General features: G+C 48.7%; 1 protein-coding gene across 2 annotated transcripts in view; it reads left to right on the top strand.

The window, feature by feature from the left end:
* The window catches only part of SLCO3A1 (solute carrier organic anion transporter family member 3A1), a 377,645-nt gene that overhangs the window by 332,347 nt on the left and 23,647 nt on the right, over window positions 1-21,651 (top strand). For both annotated transcript variants that reach the window (XM_005221711.5, NM_001001134.1), the window contains 3 exon segments: window positions 3,909-4,107; window positions 5,395-5,533; window positions 18,183-18,358. In XM_005221711.5, coding sequence (XP_005221768.1) covers window positions 3,909-4,107; window positions 5,395-5,533; window positions 18,183-18,358 — 514 coding nt within the window.

The raw sequence follows: 21,651 nt of genomic DNA, 5'->3' as shown, positions 1-21,651 counted from the left end.
AGAAGGAAATGGCAACCCACTCCAGTATTCTTGCCTGGTAGAATCTCATGGACAGAGGAGCCTGGCAGGGTACAGTCCATGGGGTCACAATAGTTGGACAGAACTTCATAACTAAACATAATATACACATAGGTGACTATCTAAAACAGCCTTATGCATAAACCCCCAAACTGGAAACAGTCCAAATATCTATCAGTTAGTAGAATGGGTAAATAAATTATAGAATATTCATACAGTGGACTGCCACACAGCATAAGAAAGCAAGAGCTTGTATATATACTTCCATGTGGATGGATCTGGGACAGCCAAAAGATGTCAGACTCAAAAGAATCATATTAATAAGAGTTAGAAAGAGGAAAAGTTTGACTTCCCTGTTGGTACGATGGATGAGTCCACCTGCAGATGCAGGGGACCTGGGTTTGATCCCTGGTCCAGGAAGATTGCACATGCTGTGCAGCAGCTTTAAGCCTGTGCACCACAACTGCTGAGGCCACACGCTAGAGCCCTGGAGCCACAACTGTGGAAGCTTGTGAACCCAGAGCCTGTGATCTGCTGCAAGGGGAGCCACTGCAGTGAGAAGCCTGTACACCACAGGTAGGGAGCAGCCTCCCACTCTCTGCAACTGGAGAACGCCACGCAGCAGCAGAGACCCAGTGCAACCCAAAATAAGGAAAATAAATACTTTTTTTAATGGAAAAATTAATTAAAGTAATAGAGGCCAGAATGATAGTTACTCTTGGACTTTGGAAGAATGAGGACAGCAGGGAACCCCTGAGGCTGCTGGAAATGTTTTAATACAAGGATGTGTACAGGTGCAACAAGTCATCAGGTTCCCTTAATCTTGTGCATGTCACAGAACATAAGGTATCAAGTTAAAAAAAAAAAATTAAAACCCTACCAACAAGGATGTGGCCAGACCCCAGCACCTCTCCCTGGGGGCTGCCAGAGCAGCACAAAGCTGATGTTTTCCTTTTTCTTACTAATAACTCTTTACCATCCACTCTTTTACAAGTACTTTCTTCCAAGAGATATTAGCAAAATGCAGTCAGCCCTTAGTACCCATCTGACAGAGATAGGGTAAAAAGTGTCTCTGTAGACCCAGAGGGATGGTATGGGGAGGGAGGTGAGAGGGGGGTTCAGGAAGGGGAACACGTGTACACCCATGGCAGATTCATGTTGATGTATGGCAAAACCAATACAATATTGTAAAGTAATTAGCCTCCAATTAAAATAAATAAATTTATATTTTTTAAATAAGTGTCTCTGTAATTAAAGTTATAACTTCTCCTTTATGCCTACGATCTCTCTGGTTTAGCCCTCCAGCACCCAAAGACTTTCTTTCTCACTTCCTGATTTCTTGACTGCAGCTTCTTACATTTTGATTACATTTGCTTCAAAGTTGGGGCTCTGTTCTAGTTCAGAACAGATTCCTAGAGTTTCCTATCAACAAATCAATAGTCTTCAGGGCAGAAGGCAAAAATCAATCTCGCTTTCCTACATCTGTCTCTGTCTCAGTGACTCTGTCTGTTAGAGCACTTGGCCCAGGGAGAGGCAGCCTGGTGGCCATCTGTCGGTCTGTCCGTCCGTCTGGCAGTCCAGGCAGGCAGGACATGTACCCTCTCCCTGTGCCCTGCCCATGGCATCTGGAGGGTTGGCTGCGGGAGGGGCTGACAGGGGGCCCTGAGGGGGACAGAAAGAGGCCACAGAAGCCTAGGGCAAGGCTCGTGTCCCAGAGGCCTTCATCAGTAGCTCCCGCAGACCTCGGGGAGGAACCCCCTGCCATCATCCCGGGCCATCAGTGCTGTCTCTGGGCCACCCGCAAAGTCATCAGTAGATGGGGCAGAGTTCCGAGAAGAGCAGCACAGATGATTAAGGGCTGATGGCCTTGATTTATGCATGAAGATAAAAAGGACTCAATCTGCATAGGTTAAGGTAATGAGGATGGAGTTTTGGGGGAAGTTCTGATAACCGACCGCATGCTAAGGCTTCATACACATCAGGGAGGGAGAGGGGAGGTGGATGATGGCTTGGAGAGAAGGTGCCCAAAGCCTGTTATTGCCATAGTTACCATCATCACCAGGGGCTGCTCCCCGCCGCCTTTGATGGAAAATGGAACGGAACACAGCCTGCTCTCTGGGCGTGGGCTGTGGTCATCAGTGTTCACTGACACAGATGCAATCTGCTCGCTCTTTCGTTCATCCAGAAAATAGTTCCCAAGTGCCCAGGCACTGAACAGGATGGAACAGTCCTTGGGGAAGCTGCATCTTCGGAGGGGGAGAGAGAACAAGAAACTGGAAAACCAGAAATGTCATAATTTCTTCCATAAATAAACAGCTTCCATAATGAGGAGAGCCATGCAAACAATGAAACGTGGCAGGAAACAGTAAGGAACCTCAGACGGGCTGCTGGATCGCTCTAGGTCGGGTGGCCCGGGCTCCCTGTGAGGATAGGGCCCAGCCAGGTAAAGGCATAGGGTAAGAATGTCCTGGGAGCTCCCCTGGTGGCTCAGCGGTAAAGAATTCGCCTGCCAGTGCAGGGGACGCAAGTTTGATCCCTGGGTTGAAAGATCCCCTGGAGAAGGGAATGGCAACCCACTCTAGTATTGTTTCCTGGAGAATCCCATGGACAGAGGAGCCTGGTGGGCTACAGTCCATAGTGTCGCAAGGAGTCAGACATGACTTAGCAACTAAAACAACAACAGAATGTTATAGAAGAATCAGCAAGTGCAGAGACTAGGGGCTTGAATGGATTTGGTCTGTTCCAGGGGGAGAGAAGAGAATTGGGTATGATTGGGGAGTCACTATGGCATGGGGGAGAGACAGGCAAGTAGGGGTGAGGTCCTGAAGATCATGTCTGTACCAGGATGAGAAAGAACCAAGCGCAGACAATCCAAGAACGTCAAATAATACAAAAATACTGTGTTTTTCTTAAAATCTGACTTGTGCTATTTTCTTTGCAGAGCTCAGCCTCCCTGATTATGCTTTTCTCACCCGAATATTAAAATTAATTTGCATTCCTTTAGCACATACCAGCTGATTGATGTAGTCAATTGACCTAGAGGTCTGTTGATTGGCAAGCAAGAGGCAGCCTAAACTGGAAAATTGGCCATGCACAGGCTACATGGTGGATAAATGACATGCAATAGTTTAAAGCTGAGTTTAGATGAAACGAATAAGAACAAAACCAAACGAGATTGGAACTCCTAGGATCCTTTGGTCCTCCTAAGATGCCCTGAGTCTCTGAGAATCAGAAATAGCAGGTTTATGGTCCTGCTGCCTTGCAGATAGCTCTGTTTATAAGAAGGTGTTGGGGAGGGAGATAAAAATGTATGCCAATTACTCACCAGGAGCTACAAAATGTATTGATTTGATCAGTGCTACTTCCTGAGAAGTTGCGGGGCTGGTTAAAACACTGTCTCTCTCTAGGTTGGTGAGTTCTGAGGCCTCTGTTTAAACAACCTCCAGACCCTTTGCCTGAAGAAGAGAAAATCCCCAGTTGACTTTGAGCCCTCTTTCCCACACCACCTGGGAAACACACAGAGGGCACATTGCTAACACGCACGTGTGTTTCTCAGCCCATCTGCCCTGTCTGTCAGTTGTTCTCACACCAGCTGGGGCTGTTTCCCATGAGGGTTCCCCGCTTAGCATGAGAGGTGTATGACTTACATGCCTCATCACTGTGAGTTTTTATGTGCCTGTGTCCCCCCAGTTATCTGTGGGCTCCTTAAGGGTAGGTAGAAATGAGGCTGTAAGCAGAGACTTCGGGGTACAGGGGAGGAAGTGGCACTGCAGTATTGTCACGGGGGATTCTGTTCACGCAGGGCCCAGCTTCCGGGCTGGTGCCCAGTGTCTGCGTTGACTGGCCCTGCTCCCCTGGCTAATGGTTCCCGCCCCTCTGCTCTGCTCCAGGGATGACTGCGATCCCGTGTGCCTGTCTGGGCATCTTCCTGGGCGGTCTCCTGGTGAAGAAGCTCAGCCTGTCTGCCCTTGGGGCCATTCGGATGGCCATGCTCGTCAACCTGGTGTCCACCGCTTGCTACGTCTCCTTCCTCTTCCTGGGCTGTGACACAGGCCCCGTGGCTGGGGTTACTGTTCCCTATGGAAACTCGTAAGTCTCAGAAAGGTCACACACACACACACATACACACACACCCGCCCCACCATCCCATGCCTGCCCAGTGATGCCAAGACCCTCTCTCCGGGGTAGGTTAATGGAGCCTGCTTCATCCCTAGTGACCCTGACCTGGAAGTTGATGATGCCTCTGCATCTTCCACCCAGTGTTGAAGGATATATGTGAACCTTCTGGGTGGAGAGGACAGAATTCCATTTAAAGGCTGTCTCCCAGGATGGCCAGGGGAGCACTGGGGAGACAGGCAGACGCTCACTCCCCAGAGGACTCAAGTGCCTATGTTTGGCATTTGATTTTAGGAATTAGGTGAAGATAGAAAATTAAAAATAGGTTTTATTTTAAAATTCAGCTTATAATACAAGAGAGAAGTATGCATGTGTGTTAGTAGCTCAGTCGTGTCTGACTCTGCAACCCCAAGGATTATAGCCCGCCAGGCTCCTCTGTCCATGGGGGTTCTCCAGGCAAGAATGCTGGAATGGGTTGCCATTTCCTTCTCCAGATCTTCCCAACCCAGGGGTCGAACCCAGGTCTCTTGCATTGCGGGTGGATTCTTACAGTCTGAGTCACCAAGGAAGTCCATAAAATAGAAGAGACTTCAACAGTTCCTTAAACAATAAGAAGCTATCCTTAGACTCACATAGTAATCTCAGGGTCCAACCCATGTTAAGTGTGGGGGGTGAGGAGGAGAGAAGGGAGGGAAGAAAGGAAGGAATTTAGCTCTTACAGGACATCTTATTTCCTATCTATTATCCCAAGACTTTGAACTGAAGCTGAATGAGTCCTGTCCTTAGAAGGCATTTTGGAGAGTCCTTATATATCCCGTTGGAGAAGGCAATGGCACCCCACTCCAGTACTCTTGCCTGGAAAATCCAGTACCAATGGCTGTTCCTTTTTCTACGTGAGCCTCTGCATCTACCCGGGAGTCCAGTCTGGAGCATCAGGGCTGCAGCATGGTTGGGCCGCAGGATACCAGTTCCTCTCCACACAAGTCTCCTCCTCCAAGCAGGCCACCAGGCTTTCTCGTGACATTAAGTCAGACCGAGCCAGGCTTGTCTGCCACCCTGCGAGGTCAGACAGGCAGGATGGAAGCACACTGGCCAAGGCATCCTCTGTATATCCACGCACAGTCCAAACACCAGCGTCCTTCCTTCCCTTTACCATGGCCACAGTGGCCACTGTGACCCCAGAGGGCAGGGGGCTGTCAATGGGGATCCAGAAGAAGACGACCTTTCTCTGATGGATTCCACCTGTCCTCTCTGTTCCAGCTCAACGCCTGGCTCGGCCCTGGACCCCTACTCGTCCTGCAATAAAAACTGTGAATGCCAAACCGATTCCTTCACTCCAGTGTGCGGGGCGGACGGCATCACCTACCTGTCTGCCTGCTTTGCTGGCTGCAACAGCACGGTATTGCTGATTTTCTGATGGGATGGGATGGGGCAGGGGAGCACAGACAGCCAGAGTAGCTTAAAACCCCAGGTCAGGGGTAAGAGTGGGCAACCACATGTGTCCTGTGGTTTGTGTCCCTGCCTTGTGAATTGTCTCAGCCTGTGCCTTGCTCTGGTGGAGAATTCTCCATCAGAAGGATGGGAGGCCTGCCAGGCCATCCAGCTGCTTCGTGCTAAATCAAATAGGTTTCCAAAAAGTGTCATTGAGCAATTTTAACAGAGAGTAAACATTCAAAGGAAGCTGTATGGATCCAGAGGAAAAGATTATGGTTCAAAGCTAGGAATATGATGACACCAGAGGTAATGAGTTCCCCATCAACAGAAGTATGGAAAGAAAGGTTAGAACCATTTATCCGGGAAGACCTCTTCCGTACCTGAGACTATGCAATGCTAATTCAACATCTTCTGTATTCGATTTCCTTTGCCTTTATCTTCTCAGCTAGATGCCTCCCACCTTTTTCCATCTTGCCACTACCATTTCTTTTGGTTTGCTTTTTTGTTCTTGTATTTGTTTTGGGGGTTTTTCCTTCTCAACATGAATTATACAGTTGATTCTTAACCTGCATGCAACTTTCCACACTCTCTGCATGAAAACCTGAGACTACGGGACTGGTTACCTAGTCCTGCTGATCCCACCTTGTACCTGCCCTTCTGCGTCCACACCCCGCTCTTTGCATCAGGTGGTCAAAATATTGGAGCTTCAGCATCAGTCCTTCTAATGAATATTTAGTGTTGATTGTTTGATCTCCTTGCTGTCCATAGCATGATGTATAAATATGTTTCCTAATATTGGACCATCCTTGCATTCTAGAATGAATTTCATTGTTTTGTTTTCAGCCATGCCACATGGCTGGCAGGATCTTAGTTCCCAGACTAGGGGCTGAACCCAGGCCCAGCAGTGAGACCACAGAGTCCTAACCACTGGACTGCCAGTTGTTCAGCTCCTAAGTAACACTGCATCGGACCCTTTCTGATCAGTTAGAAGATAATGTCTAGGCACTCTTTCCTCCACCATGCTCTTCAGCTGTGCTTCCTTTCAGGTTGGGTATTCCACTTTCCCCATACAACTTGTGTCTTTTCCTACTTCTTCCTCCAGTCTGACAACTCCTACTCACCCATCAGTACCCTACTCAAATGCCCCCTTCTCTGTGAAACCATCCCTGCCGTCCTTTATCTTTGAGCTTCTTGCCTCTGCAGTCTTGGTACCTGTCTCTCCTGGAGGCACCTTTCTCATTTCACTGCAGTGATCTGTTAAAAGGGTTTGTCATCTGCCCTGACCTGTGAGTTTCCTAAGTGAGCCCTGGCGCCCACAAGTGTTCTGTAAATGTCTGGAGATGCAGAGATGGAAAGAAAGACAAGATGGCTTGAGTGGCTGCTTTCAAGGAACTTAGAGTTGACATCATTTGTTTCTCCCCTTTACTTACTGTCTGTCTTTTGGGAGCAGCTATTTCTTTGAAGGAAGAAAACTGTATCATTTGTTTTCACTTCCAAAGACCTCATTTTTCCTTACATTTAACATTTAGATTCTTGGCCAGTTATTAACATTTTTCTATAGAGAAAATAAATCACCCTCGGGTGGAGGGGGCAAGGACTGATTTTTTTAAAGTAGATGATAAGGCAGTTTCCTTAAGTGGGTAGAAATGAATTTTTAAAAAGAGATGGGACCTTGAGAATGGTTAAAATAAAAGTACAAGCTATTCTTTTTCATGACAACAATTTCATTAACACTTTAATATCTAAAAGCTATATTATAAATCAAGTTTGGTTACTGTGCTGTGATGAGAATGACATTGACTCAGTATAGGCTTGTGTCCTGAGACCAAAGCAGTCTGTTCCAGAGCATTCTCTGACCAAAAAAAGGTCTAAAAAATGTGTGTCTCTTGTTCTTCCCAGGACGAGGGGCTTATTGAATAAGAGCTTAATCAGGCCCGGGTTTGCTTCTGGCTGCTGAAGCAGCAAGCTGTGGAATGCAATTATCAACAGAGGGCAAGCGTCTCCAATTCCCTCTGGACATATATCATTTATTCCCCAGACACCTGCCTCTTCTTGACAGTACGAGAGGCCTCATATTGTCTGCTGGGGGGCAGGCAATGCAGAGAGGTGATACCCCCCCTGCAATGACCAGGCAGAGAATGAGAAAGTCCCAGGGCTAGGGTGGGAGTCACACTCCCCCCACAGAGGCAGGTCTCTGGATGCCTCGTCTTCCAGTGGGTGGACGAGGGCTTTCGGGTCACAGAGCTATGCGTACCCTGGAAAGGGGCTTTTGTGACAGTTCAGCCCTAAAAATAACCACAACCCTGAAACTTGCAACACTGGCAAGCTCCTCTGAGAGCCTGTGTGGGCCAGGTGACAGGGCCTTTCACAGGTCACTCGTGGTCCCAGATCAGAGGAATCTCAGGCTGTCAACCAAAAAGGAGCAAAAAGCAATTTCAAAATACTTTCAAGAATTTTGAGAAAATGCCAAAAGGGTGGATTATATTCCTGGGATGTTTACTCCCTCTTCCTCGCCCCTTCTTGTCTGCAAGCTCCCTCCGAAAACTCTTCCTCAAGCTAGAGGTTTCTTCATCCCTCTTTCCCCCTTTCGTATTTTTTCCACCTGCATCCGCTGGAGTCCTTTCCCAGTGTGGGCACAGCCATTCCGTCACCTGTACCCCCAGTCCCGTGTGTATTGTCTCACTTATCCTCACAACAACCTTGGAAGGAGGTGTTATCCCCTGATTACAGAGGAATCTTTGCCCGAGGTCACATAGACCGTGGGGGCGCCGGCATTGGAACGTAGGGTCTGCTGCACGGCAGTCTCACTGTCTTCCCCGGCCCTCTGACTTCTCTCTTTAGTATGCCTGCCTTTTCCGCCAGCTCAAAGGAGCTTTCCACGTGTGTGCCCCTCAGTCGGGGTTGTGCCTTCACAATCTGACCCTGCTGCCTCTCCAACCTCAGCCTCCCCACTCCACCCCACTCTTGAAGAACCGCTGACGCAGTCAGGCTTCTTGGGGTGCCCCCTGCGTTCCCAGCTCTCTTTCACCTCTGGACCTCTGTGCATGCTATTTATCAGGGCAGGTCTTCCCCTAAGCCCTTGACAGTCCTTAACACATCCTTATCCACAGCTGAGAAGCCTCCTCGCACCTCCTCCCTGCTTCCGAGGCTGCACTGACCACCCCGCTCCCCGCCCCCCGCCAGTGCCCTCAGAAGCCTCAACACCTGCTCTCCCAGCAGGGTGGCCCCCCTCCACCAGACCGCACAGCCCATGTTCACCTGCATCTCCATCACTTGCCCATCACTAGGCACCCACATCCATAGATGAGGTTCTGCTGTGGACCCTTGCACTCCCCGTGTTAGCCACAGCTCTGATAAAGGCCCTGGGCTTCCTGCATGCCTGGCTGGAGACTGTGCCAACCTCAGCATGCCCCAGAGAAACTCAGGTGGTAATACCACAACTGGCAGGCAGGTAGGCTGGCCACTGTAGATTTCAATACCGAATACCTCATCTGTGCTTGTCTTTCCCCACTTGACAGCTTCCATCCAGGCTTGTGAAAATCCCCCCTAACTCGATTAGACGTGAATAAATCACCGACGAAATCACTCTGATTGTTAGGAGATCTGGTTCTGTTAGTGGTTTCCTGATATGAGACTTTCCTTCCTGCCCTGGTTTGAGGTTTTGTTTTTTATTGTCTGATCTCATTTCTCCTTGAGTGATAGCAATGGAAGTTTCCAGAATTGCATTTAATATACAATTTCTAATTCTCATTGCACGTGCCCAGGAGGGGTGACGGAAAAGATGGCAACTTAATTTTCTAAGCTTCCTTTGGCAGGAATATATTGTCCAGATTGTTTCTGTCCCTTTCACTCTCAGAAGTAATTATTCCAACAGAAAGCAAGTTGGGAGCTGCTGATTGACTGCTGGAAGTTGTATCCTTCTTATGTACTGAATAATTGACTTAGAAAAAGGCTTCTGTCAGCCACCAGTGGAATGTTCAAAGGCAGTACAAGTCCGGCACAGCAGCTTGTGGGGGGCTAAGGATAGACGACTCATCTGTGCCCCGCTCCAGGCCACAGGGATTTATTGAGCACTGGTTTGAATGGAGCTCAAGTAGGTGCTATGGCAGAGAGGGGATGTGGCTACCCATTTTGGATGTGTGCAGGGGGCTCCTTGTTCAGGACAGCGGGTCTCAGGGCTGGCCTTCATCCATGGGGAACGCGTGGGTGTTTGCCTGGAGGATAGGATGGTAGGGCACCCGAGTATAGTGTGAATATGAGCACAGGATGGTGGGGAGGCTTGAACCTGGTGACATGGGCAAAGCTTTGGTTTGGAGTCAGGAAAGAGGAGAATCTAGAGGGAGGGGCCTGGTATCCGTCTGAGCTGCAGCTCCATCCTTCCCCTCCGCTCTGCCCACACCTCCCCCTTGGATGCCAAAGCAGAGAGTGAGCCTGGTGCTCCCCAAAGTGCAACCCTTTCCCCGTCCCTCAGCAGGAAAGCATTAAGGCTCTGACGGGATGCAGGTTACCGCGGTGAAGGGTGGATGGAGGTCTCGCTTTCATCACAGAGTTTTTCCTCCGTGGCTGTTATTCTTCAGCCAGTGACCCTGCCGGGGAACAAGCAAGTGCGTTTCTTCTTGCCGTGTTTCAGTTTCCCCTTTGCCTAGAGGCACATGGGTTGCTGCTGACACTCTTTGCAGCAGGCTCTGAGGTCTTCACCTGGAAATACCGGCTGGGGTTGGGCCAGTGAGGTGAAGAGATTCTAAGCTGCAAAAAGACAGTAATAAATGACAGGAGAAGGTCTGAGGAACTTCGCTGAATCATAAAAAGACCCCGTGAAAGTCTAGGACACATGGGAGTGTGTTATCATTCAAAGGAAGATTTCCCAGCTGTTGTACCGTCCCTGGCCTCTGCCACCTCGGGCATCAGGCAGAAGCAGGGCAGGACGCTGCGTGTGTCAGCACTCGCCCTGGCTGGCCCCCTTCTGAACTACAGGACTCAGGTCCTACCTTTCATAGAAATTGCCGTTACTTCCTGGCTGTTGTTGTTTAGTCACTAAGTCCTGTTCGACTCTTTGAGACCCCATGGACTGTAGCCCGCCAGGCTCTTCTGTCCATGGGGTTTCCCAGGCAAGAATGCTGGAGTGGGTTGTCATGCCCTCCTTTGGGGATCTTCCCAACCCAGGGATCGAACCTACGTCTCCTGTGTTGGCAGGTGGATTCTTTACCACTGAGCCACCAGCGAAGCCCTTTTTTCCTGGTAACTGAATACATTTCAGAAAGAAAACCAACATCAGTATTTCAGGACGTTGAGAAAGAAACATTCAAGTTTTCACAGCCTCAAAATACAAAGAACATCATCACCTCCTTGTCTGTCCCCTTAGTGAAGTCAGTGAAGTTGCTCAGTCGTGTCTGACTCTTCGCAATCCCACTGACTGTAGCCTACCAGGCTCCTCCATCCATGGAATTTTCCAGGCAAGAGTACTGGAGTGGGTTGCCATTTTAGAAATGTCATTTTCAACCTAGAGATTAGTTTTACTTGTGCAATTAGTAGAATTGATCCCTCAGTATTGAATACAGAGGGAAAAAGCCCAAACAAAAACAACTTTATTTGCCAGATACTTCAGAAACACTACCGAGGAATATTTTGTACGTGTAATATGAGCTGTCAAAATAGCATGCTAATGATTTCCTCCATCAATGGGAAAATGAATCCTAGCTTCGAGAGAGTCATTTTTCTATTTTTATGGTCTCCAGCTTTATTGTAATTATTTATCCCCATCATTGCATGTGAATAGAAACATTTCTCAATTTAAATTAATGGCTGGATGTAGAACAAGAGTAGAATTTTCAGTGACTGTGCTCTTCTTCTTCTGTTGATTTCTTCTTCTGGAGTTTTTAAATTTTTTTGAATAGATGGTACATTTGTGTGGCTCAAGAACCAGGAAGTATAAACAGGAGGGAGTGCGAACTCCTCCTCTCCATTACTCTCTCCTGTTCACCTGCTGTTTGGTCCACGACTCTGCCCAGTAGGTAATTACTACTATTAGTTTCTTGTATATGCTCCTGGGTTTTCATGCACATTCCAGGTATTATTCTGTAGCTGTTTGTTTACTGTTTGTCATCATTTTTGCCATTTTAATCGGAGGATAATTGCTTTACAATGTTATATTAGTCTCTGCTGCACAATAGCGTGAGTCAGTTATATATGTACATATATCCCCTCCCGTTCACCCCCACCCCACTCTCCAGGCATCACAGAGCACCGAGCTGAGCTCCCTGTGCTATGCAGCAAGTTCTCCCTAGCTATCTCTTTTACACACAGTAATGTATATGTGTCAATGCTACTTTCTCAATAGCTTGTTTATCTTTAATTGAAGTATAGATGATTTATAGTGTGTTTATTTTCAGTAAAGTGTACAGAAAAAGTACACAGAAACGTGTACCTATATTTAGTTCTCTATGCTGAACAGTGGGAGAAGGCAATGGCACCCCATTCCAGTACTCTTGCCTGGAAAATCCCATGGATGGATGAGCCTGGTAGGCTGTAGTCCATGGGGTTGCTAAGAGTTGGACACAACTGAGCGACTTCACTTTCACTTTTCACTTTATGCATTGGAGAAGGAAATGGCAACCCACTCCAGCGTTCTTGCTTGGAGAATCCCAGGGATGGGGGAGCCTGGTGGGCTGCCGTCTATGGGGTCGCACAGAGTCGGACACGACTGAAGTGACTTAGCAGCAGCATGCTGAACAGTAGGTCCTTGTTGGTTATATGTTTTGTACTGTAGCTTGCTACTTGTGTTTTTTTGTTATTAATAGTTTATCGTGGACTTTTTTCATGTTAGTGTGTAAGGAGCATGCTGATACCTTTTTGCAGCTGCATAATCTTCCATTGTGTGAGTCTACTGGAGTGTATCTAACCAACCCCTATTGATGGGCATTCAGGTGGATGCAAAACTTTAGTTCCTGCAGGCACTGTTGTGACTGGAGTTGGACTTATGTCATTCTATGCCCGGGCAAGTCTGCCTGTAGGATAAATTCTCGTAGAATTTCCGAGCTACTCCCACCCTGTCCGCCAGGTCACCACCACTGCTTCCAATTCTTGTCAGGCCAGCTCCTCTGTGTGCAATGGGGCCATCTAATTATCAACGAGATCTCTCGGTAGGAAAGCCCGGTCCTGCCACCCACACATGGTACCAGGCAGAGACTCCAACTCTCACATCATTTCTCCCCCAGAGAATGGCAGACTGGGAAGACATTCCTTTGCCATGCGGATGGAAAACCAGACATTTGCCAGGTCAGGAATGGTAAACTCCTTTCCTGGAGCCTAATGTGCTTTCTTCATAGTTAAATATATTGGGGGCTGCCAAGGACAGCACTAGGGGGGCTGCCACTTTATGCAGGACGTGGTCATCGGCAGGCAGTTGCCAAGGTCCACCTGCATTCTGGACTGTTGTATACACACAGGGTGAGAATCAGATCCCCACCAACGAGCCTCTCCTTCCCTCATACCCAGGTTGCTGCTGTTCAGTCGCTCAGTCATGTCCGACTCTTTGCGATGCCATGGACTGCAGCACACCAGGCTTCCCAGTCCTCCTCTGTCTCCTGGAGTTTGCTCAGACTCCTGTGCACTGAGCCCATGCTGCCCAGGTTGTCTCTGTATTTTCAGGCTTTCCAGTGATCGGGGCTCTCACAGGTCTCAGTTAACTTGCGTGCCCAGTCAATATCAGCAAAGGCCTGTCCTACTCCTCCCTGCTCGCTTGGGATCGTAGGATGAAGCCCCAGTGCTGGAAAGTCCTCTCTTCCAATCATGCACCCCGTGATAATTATTTCCACCACACTGGGACATCAGGAGGGAAGATTCTAGATCAATCTGCCGTCTCTTGTATCACCTGGGCCCAAATAAAGGACCTTTTCCATCCCTTGCCTTCGGACTTATGCTTAGCATTTACCCTTGGATTCTCTGTGGGCAGGGTCCTAGGAATGTTCCAGCCTGTACCCTAGGCCTCCGGACCACCTGCGTTTTCTGTTCATCCTGTCGAACTGACTCTTGTAACCAAGAGGGAAACCCATCCAAGTTCCCACTCAGATCACTAGCACTTACCTCCTCCCCAGCCTCTTTCACAGCTCATCTCAAATAGGTTTAATCTGAATAAATGAGTACAGAGTTGCCTAGGTCCTTTGGGAGGGACCCATCCATTTTCAGGGGGCTTCCCAGGTGGCCAGTGGATAAAGAATCCACCTGCAATGCAGGAGACATGGGTTTGATCCCTGGGTCAGGAAGATCCTCTGGAGGAGGGCATGGCAAGCCACTCTAGTTTTCTTGCCTGGAGAATCCTATGGATAGAGGAGCCCGGGCCACAGTCCATAGAGTCACAAAGAGTCGGACAGGAATGGAGCAACTGAGCATGCATGCACATCCATTTCCAGCATCTCTCCTTGGCACCAGGGCAAGCCAGTATCACCACTGGTCACGGGCCCGTTCTCTCCTCTCCTAGCACCTATAGCCCAACAGGGGCCTCATTTCTGTCCAGCCACCCGGCCTGCCCTGGGTCCATTCTTGTCCCATTCTCCCTGGCTCTGTGCTGTCACCCCTCCCCATGCCTTGGCTGCACATCCCAGGATGGCTCGGCCCCGCCGTTCACTCACACCATTCATGGGATTGTGCCTTCCTGGACAAGTTTGCCTTACCTGGACCATATGGACTGGGTAGTCACTGACATAAAGGCGTCTTATTTCTGTACCATTCCAGTAGGGCCACGATCGTGGCCCGATCAAGGGAAGACCCTCTTCAGAAGGGGATTTTCACATCTCAGAGCAGAGGCAGTCCAGGCAGTTTCCTCTTATGGTAAATGGAATACAGTTGAGCCATAGCCCAGGTGCAGAGCAGAAATCTAAGACTGGGTGTAGGTTCCAATTACAAAGTACTCATTAAACTAAACAGAGCTCACCAGTCACGCAGTTCATTCAAAGGGTACTGATCACCTCACAGTCCTAAAGGCTACAAGAGTCAGAACTCAGTTCCCGGGGTCTGAGTTCTAAGCCAGCTCCTCATGGATGGGCCAGTTTCCTGTTTCTACCTGAGCACTCTCTGAGTCCACGTGGTTCTAAGGACCCCAGTCCCAAATCGCTTTTTCCTCACAGGCTACAGGAGGGACCAAAGAGAAAAGGATGGGGTGGTTTGAACTAGGGCAGGGTTTGAGAGATGTTTTGTCTTTGTTGTTTAGTTGTTTAGGATGTGGTAAAACGAACGGACCTTGAGGGTTCATTCGTTCATTCAGTACTGTCCTCTCGAGCTAGGGATAAGTCAGGAATCAAAACCACAGTGGTTTCTGTCCTTATTAGCCTTATGGTGACGAGGAGGCTTTGACATAGGAGTACGGGGGAGGTCGAGAATTTACCATCACATTTCTATAGAGTTTGTCATTTCTAAGATAAGAGATGTGGAAGGAAAGGACATGGGGGCTGGGAGCGTATATATCTGTCAGGGTTTGGTCAGGAAAACAGCACCCACACGTCTTTTGTAAGTACAGGGTTTAGTATAGGAAATAGAACTTATGTAGCGTGGCAGAGTTGGGGAATTGGGATCTGGAAGAAGTGAGATGAAGGACTGGAGAAAAGTCACCACACCCCCAGAAGTATCAGTTCAGGTGGGCAGGCTGAGGCTTATGGGAAATTCCCCAGAAGCTGTGCCCAGCGGGCTGCTCAGTGAGATGAAGGGGGCACTCAGGGACGTCAGCAAGACTGCATCCAGGTCAGCAGAGGTGGGCACAGGGCCTCTGTTGTCAGCAGGGTGGTCAGAAAAGAAGGTGGGTGCACACAGCGATGGTAGGGCCAACCGGCTCCTCCTGGGCACCTCCGCATTTGTCTGTCCCCAGGTCTGACCATCTGACCCCTGCCTCACTTACGAATCTCTTCTGTGTTTCCTCTGGTCCAGCTCTCGTCGTGCAGGGACGGGAATCCTAAGGAGATGGTTCCCCGCCCTGGACAGTAGAGTAGTGCCAAGATGCCAGCACAGAATCCCCTATAGGACGCTCATCCTGGAGTTGGTTTTGATGTCTCAGCATGTTCAGAGGCTTAGGAAGGGGCATCCCGGGTGGGTCTGGGACGGGTGTGAGTTAGAGATGAAATTTAGGAGAGTCATCAGAAACCATCTGCATGCATGCTCAGTTGCTCAGTCATGTCTGACTCCGTGTGACCCCATGGCCTGTAGCCTGCAGGCTCCTCTGTCCATGGGATTCTCCAGGCAATAACACTGGAGTGGGTTGTCATGCCCTCTTCCAGGGGATCTTTCTGGCCCAGGGATTGAACCCGTGTCTCTTAACGTCTCCTGCATTGGCAGACAGGGTCTTTATCACTAGCGCCACCTGGGGAGCTCCATCAGAAAGCACATGGATGTAACACAATCTAGGGAAAAGTGCAGGGCGAGAAGGGAAGAGAATCTGGACCAGAGCCCCAAGGAGCTCCGGCATTTTCAAGGAGGAGAGGGGGCAGGTGCCAGCCAGGAAAATGCAAAAGGGAAGAAGGAAACCAGAGGGTGAGCCGTGGAAGCCATCAAGGCAATGGGTCACAGGCACACACTCAAGGGGCTCCCTGGGGAGAAAAGTGGATGGAGGGGTCGTCTGTGGAGGTCACTGGTGAGCTTAGCTGATCTGATCGCTGCATGTAGGAATCTAAGCCAGTTGGAGTGAGTCAAGAGCATGGAGGTAGTGAGCATGAACAGCTGGAAAAGTTTAGCTTCAGCATTCAGGGTGTGGGGAGAGGAAGGATCAGTTTCCTCTCCTCAGAAGAGAGGGAAGTGGCATTTTCATTTTAAGTTGAGGAGAAGCCCTTGTTTGTTATTCAGTCAGTAAATCGTGTCTGACTCTTTGCAACCCCATGGACTGTAGCATACCAAGCTTCCCTGTCCTTCTCTATCTCCCAGAGTTTGTTCAAACTCATGTCCATTGAGTCGGTGATGCCATCCAACCATCTCATCCTCTGTTGCCCCTTCTCCTCCTGCCCTCAATCTTTCCCAGCATCAGGGATTCTTCCAGTGAATCGGCTCTTTCAGGGAGAAGCCCTGTTTCCTGATAAAAGTAGAGGAAGATCTGTTCCTATTCGCATCCTAAAACCACCTACTGAGTTTCCTCTATTGCGTCTCAGCACTCTGTTATAAGACAGTGCTCGATAGATCACAGAAACGACACGTTCTTATCCCAGAAGCTTAAGGTCTCCTCCAGAAGGATAGCAAGGGTCTCTGCCATGGGGTGAGGAGTGTGTCCCCGTGGAGGGAAGTGCCAGCTCAGATGGGGGCAACTGGGGAGGCCTTGCAACCAAATGAAATGTCAGTACTGGGTTTTGAAGATCTGTGATTTCTCTGGGCAGAGATGTGTGCAAAGAGACAGAGGGGCTGAGCCTCAGCACCTTTCACCACAGGAGATGCCCCTGGGTGCTGTAATGGGGCCATTTATACAAAAGCACCTGCTGTCGGAAGATGGCTTAGGAAGAGGGGTCCAGCCCCACCCTGTGTCTCCCCCTCCTTCCCACGGGTAAAAGCTTCTTGTGGGGCACAGTCATACAGGATGGAGCCCCAGTCTGTTACGTCTGGCGGGGAAAGAAAGGGAGAGGGAGGAGGAGAGGTGCAAGGATGGGAGACAGGCTGAGGAGGGGGCACGTAAAAACCAGAGAGGATTTGTTTGACCCTCAGGAGGATTTACCCCAGTATGTGCTCTGAGAGCCAAGCAGCCCTGGAAAGAAAGGCAATGAATCATTTATGATTGTTTTCATTTTGTATTCATTAAAGACCTCTGCACTATTATTATCAAACCTTAATTGGCTTGGCTGTTAGCTAGCGCTGCCTTTCCCTGCACCCTTGTTTCTCCCTTCACCATCAGAAACTCCTCTGGAGCATGAGCCAGGACCATGCTGGGGAGCCGGGGCAGCTGGGCAAGAATCCACCCGAAGATCAAATGGAATGCAGCTGCTTGGCTCTCTCCTCTCTGATCATATATTAATAAATGTATCTCGCTGGTCTCCAGCTCACTCCCCACCATCCGCTCTCAGCTCCTTGCCATCTCTGCACCCTCTTTGCTCTCTCAGCCACTCGAGAAGTCTCCCGTTAGCCAGCCCCCTCTCACGGCCCCACTAGCCCAGCAGCTTCACGCATGACAGCACACATGCTTTGTTCCAGGTGCCATGGTGGGCAGTGAACCAGCAACCGTATGCAGGTTACCTGATTTACTTCTTTCAATACACTTCAGTGTAATTATAACTGCACAAAAGAGAGGACAAATTGGCAAGTGATTACATTGTTAATTTGCCAGTGTTTTATCACATTGTGGAAGCACGATTTCCTCTCTAATTGTGTGGGGGTTGGGCAACGCGTTTGTCTACAGTGTGGGCTTATCGAGGAATTCTGGGGCATAGAAATGAAATACACAGGAGACGGGGAAATCAGCTCTTCTCCCCATAAATATTCCTTTATTTTGCATGTGTCTTGCAGCCTCCTTCAAAAAAGCTAATTCGTTGATTCAGGCCTAATTATTGAAATGCTCCAGAATGCATAATCAGGCTGACAGACCCAGCTGATGGATGGCTTTAGATCTGGAGAAGGGAGATAGCCCCAGTTAACAGGGCTGACTGCTTCCCTTCCAGAATCTCACTGGCTGTGCATGCCTCATGACCATCCCACCTGAGAACGCGACCGTGATTCCTGGAAAATGCCCCAGTCCTGGGTGTCAAGAGGCCTTCCTCACCTTCCTGTGTGTGATGTGTGTCTGTAGCATGATCGGGGCCATGGCTCAGACGCCTTCGGTCATCATCCTCATCAGGTAAGCATAGCCCCAGGGACCGGAGAGCCAGCCGCCCCGCCCCACCTCCTTCCCTGCTGTGTGTCTGCAGTTCTCCCAGAAATCAGAGCTCTGGGGACTGTATGAGTCTTGCAAGCCAGCTTCCCTAGGCTGATAGGAATCAGTTATGTTTGATGGAAACCTCACAGCAAAAGTAAGGCTTCCCCAGTGGCTCAGACAGTAAAGAATCTGCCTGCAATCCAAGAGACCTGAATTCAATCCCTGGGTTGGGAAGAGCCCCTGGAGAAGGGAATGGCAACCCACTCTAGTATTCTTGCCTGGAGAATCCCCATGGACAGAGGAGCCTGGTGGGCTACAGTCTGTGGGGCTGCAAAGAGTCAGACATGACTGAGCGACTAACACTTTGAACTTTCACGCCAAAAGTAGAAAGCACAGCCCAAGAGAAAACACTGCACTTTCATGCCCTACCAGGAACAGACTCTGCAGGTAATTTTGAAAGGTACTGCAGTCTTTCATTGATATTTGCAAAGAGCAACACTGTTGGAGTGAAATGAAAATGGCGTGGGAATAGCCAAGTCCCCGTGTCTGGCTCCTGTCTCAGGGCACTGATTCGTAGTATGACCTTGGGCTCAGTGTTGTTTCTGAATCTGGAACTGGAGGCGATGTCAATGGTCCTGCCTGCCTCCTGCAGTGGGCTGGGTCCTGCTGAGACCATGTGTGTGCAAACTCTGTAAAGATATAACAGGTCATTGACAAGGTGTGATGCAGTGCTGAGTGGCTCCGTGGAAGCAAGCAGTGACTGCTTTTGTATAGATGGATAATTGGAGAGAGTCAGCCATAATTCTGTGTTTCCCCGTTTCTTGGGAACTATCATGGTGGGTGGGTGAGGTGTCTTAAAGGTGAATTATTGAGTAATTTTCTGAGTAACTTACACAGTTGCAAAGTTATCTAGATTTGCATAAGGAACCCAGAAGAGGCAGGCTTCATGTCTGGTGACCATCTTTTACAGAGGAAGCGGTACTAAGCACAGATAGCCGGGATGTGGTTATGCAAACAAACCAATTCAATCCCAAGGGCTGGACATAAAAGTAGGAATGAAATGCTTGGATGCAGCTTGTACAAATATACATTTTATTGTTGTTTAAGTCGCTAAGTATTCAACTCTTTTGTGACCCCATGGACTGTAGTGCATCAGGCTCCTCTGTCCATGGGATTTCCCAGGCAGGAATCCCAGAGTAGGTTGCCATTTTCTTCTCTGAGAGATCTTCCTGACCAAGGGACTGAACCCATATCTCCTGCATTGGCAGGCAGATTCTTTACCACTGAGCCACCAGGGAAGCCCTGGTATGTAACATTTGCAGCTGCTTTATCCAGCCTCTCTGTGTCTACTACATTTCCTGATCTTGGTTAGAATTCACAAGGAAAAGGATTTATACAAAGTACTTATGTTTTAAAGTTTTTAGCAAAGCTTTTTCAATGTGCAGAAGCAATAATGGTACAATAGCAAATTGCCATTTTATACTTGTTAAATTTGAAAAAATAATTTTTAAAAATTCACACCCAGTTCTGTAAGCAAGGCTCTAACAAAACAGGTAAAGTCACACCTTTCTGCTGCCATTGAGAAATATACTGATCCTTTCATAAAAGCAAGGTGGCAAATATGAGTTCAAGAGCCATAAAAACGTTCAGTTTGTTTTTTTTTTTTAATGAGGTAACCCTACCCCTTGCCACTTATCTTAAGAAAATACTCTACGAGAAGAAAAGCTCAATGCAGACAGATTTTTATTACAGTGTTAACTATAATAGCAGAAAAATCTGAATTGGAATAGTGAGTTAAATTATAGTCCCACAGCTCAGTGGAATAATGAAAATTCTTAAGAATGTGAGAAGTGTTTATGAAATGAACTGTTGACTTTAACTTATATATGGAGAATGGATTAGATATAATATGCACTGGATAAAACCCGTCAGGTCTCAGGCATGGGTTTGGGGTGGCTGCATTATTTTTGTTGCTAGGAATTCCCATGAAGTTGTATTGTACCAGTTGACACACAAAAGGCACCAAAAAGCAAGAAAAATGACCCTTACAGCCTTTAGCAATGACTGGTCCCCTTTTTTCTCTGCCCTTGACTCTGCTGCAAAAACCCAGCTCAGTAGTTGTGGCTGCAGACCAAACACAGAAAGTCAGCCGAAACCTGAATCGTGTCCAAATCTCAGCTTGATAAACAGCTCTTGGAGATTTTCAGGAAATATGTGATTCCCTTTCAGTGGACCAGCAACAGATGGCCTAAATGACCTAGGTGGGGCCCTGTGCACCTCATAGCTCCACGCTGCTGGGGCTGGCTGGAGGTACGTGCCATCACAGATGTTCTAGGCAGACACAAGGGCACAGACGGTCTGAGCCACAACCCAGATTATGGGCACCAGCCCTTGTCCCATCCCAGAGCAGTGGGCCCACTTCCACTCTTACTCCAAACAGAAGCATACTTGCCAACAGCAGCACTCAGGACATCCACAGGTGTGAGGATACCGGCTATTTAATGAGTCACGTAGGGGCCAGCACTGGGCTCTCTGTTTTCAGTATTTATTTGGCTGCGTCAGGCCTTAGATGTGTCATCAGGGGCCTTTCGTTGTGGCATACAGACTCTAGTTGCGGGGCTCGGGCTCCAGAGCGCACAGGCTCAGTTGCTCCATGGCACGTGGGATCTTAGTTTCCTGACCAGGGGTCGATCCTTCGACTTCTGCATTGGAAGGCAGATTCTTACCACCGAACCACTAGGGAAGTCCCCAGCCTCTTGTTTTTTGGTTTGTGTGTTTGTGTTTTATTACTCAGCATCTGCTGTGTGTCACACACCACACTGATGATGAATAAGACACAAATAGTCCTTGGCCTCAAGGAGAAAGACAAGCATTGAGTCAGTACTAGTTGCTAGAGTAAGAGGCCTGACAGAGGAGAGCTGTGACTAGCTGTGAGGGCCTCTCTACTTGGAATCAGTCATCATTTCCAACCCCCCCTCCTGTCACTCTTATCCCAGACAGTGTGAGAATGTTCTAGAAAATGTTTGAAAAGATCGTGCTCAGGGACTGCTGTGGGTAAACCAAAGCCAGGGGCACTGAGTCAGTTCAAAACAAAGGCATATGACCGTATAAAGCTGTGTGTGTGTTAGTCGCTCAGTCGTGTCCGACTCTTTGTGACCCCGTGGACTGTGGCCCACCAGGCTCCTCTGTCCATGGGATTCTCCAGGCAAAAATACTGGGACAGGTCGCCATTTCCTCCTCCAGGGGGTCTTCCTGACCCAGAGACCGAACTCACG

The sequence above is a fragment of the Bos taurus genome, chromosome 21, assembly GCF_002263795.3.
Source record: "Bos taurus isolate L1 Dominette 01449 registration number 42190680 breed Hereford chromosome 21, ARS-UCD2.0, whole genome shotgun sequence".
Taxonomy (NCBI): Eukaryota; Metazoa; Chordata; class Mammalia; order Artiodactyla; family Bovidae; genus Bos; species Bos taurus.
This window is presented reverse-complemented; position numbering and strand designations above follow the sequence as displayed.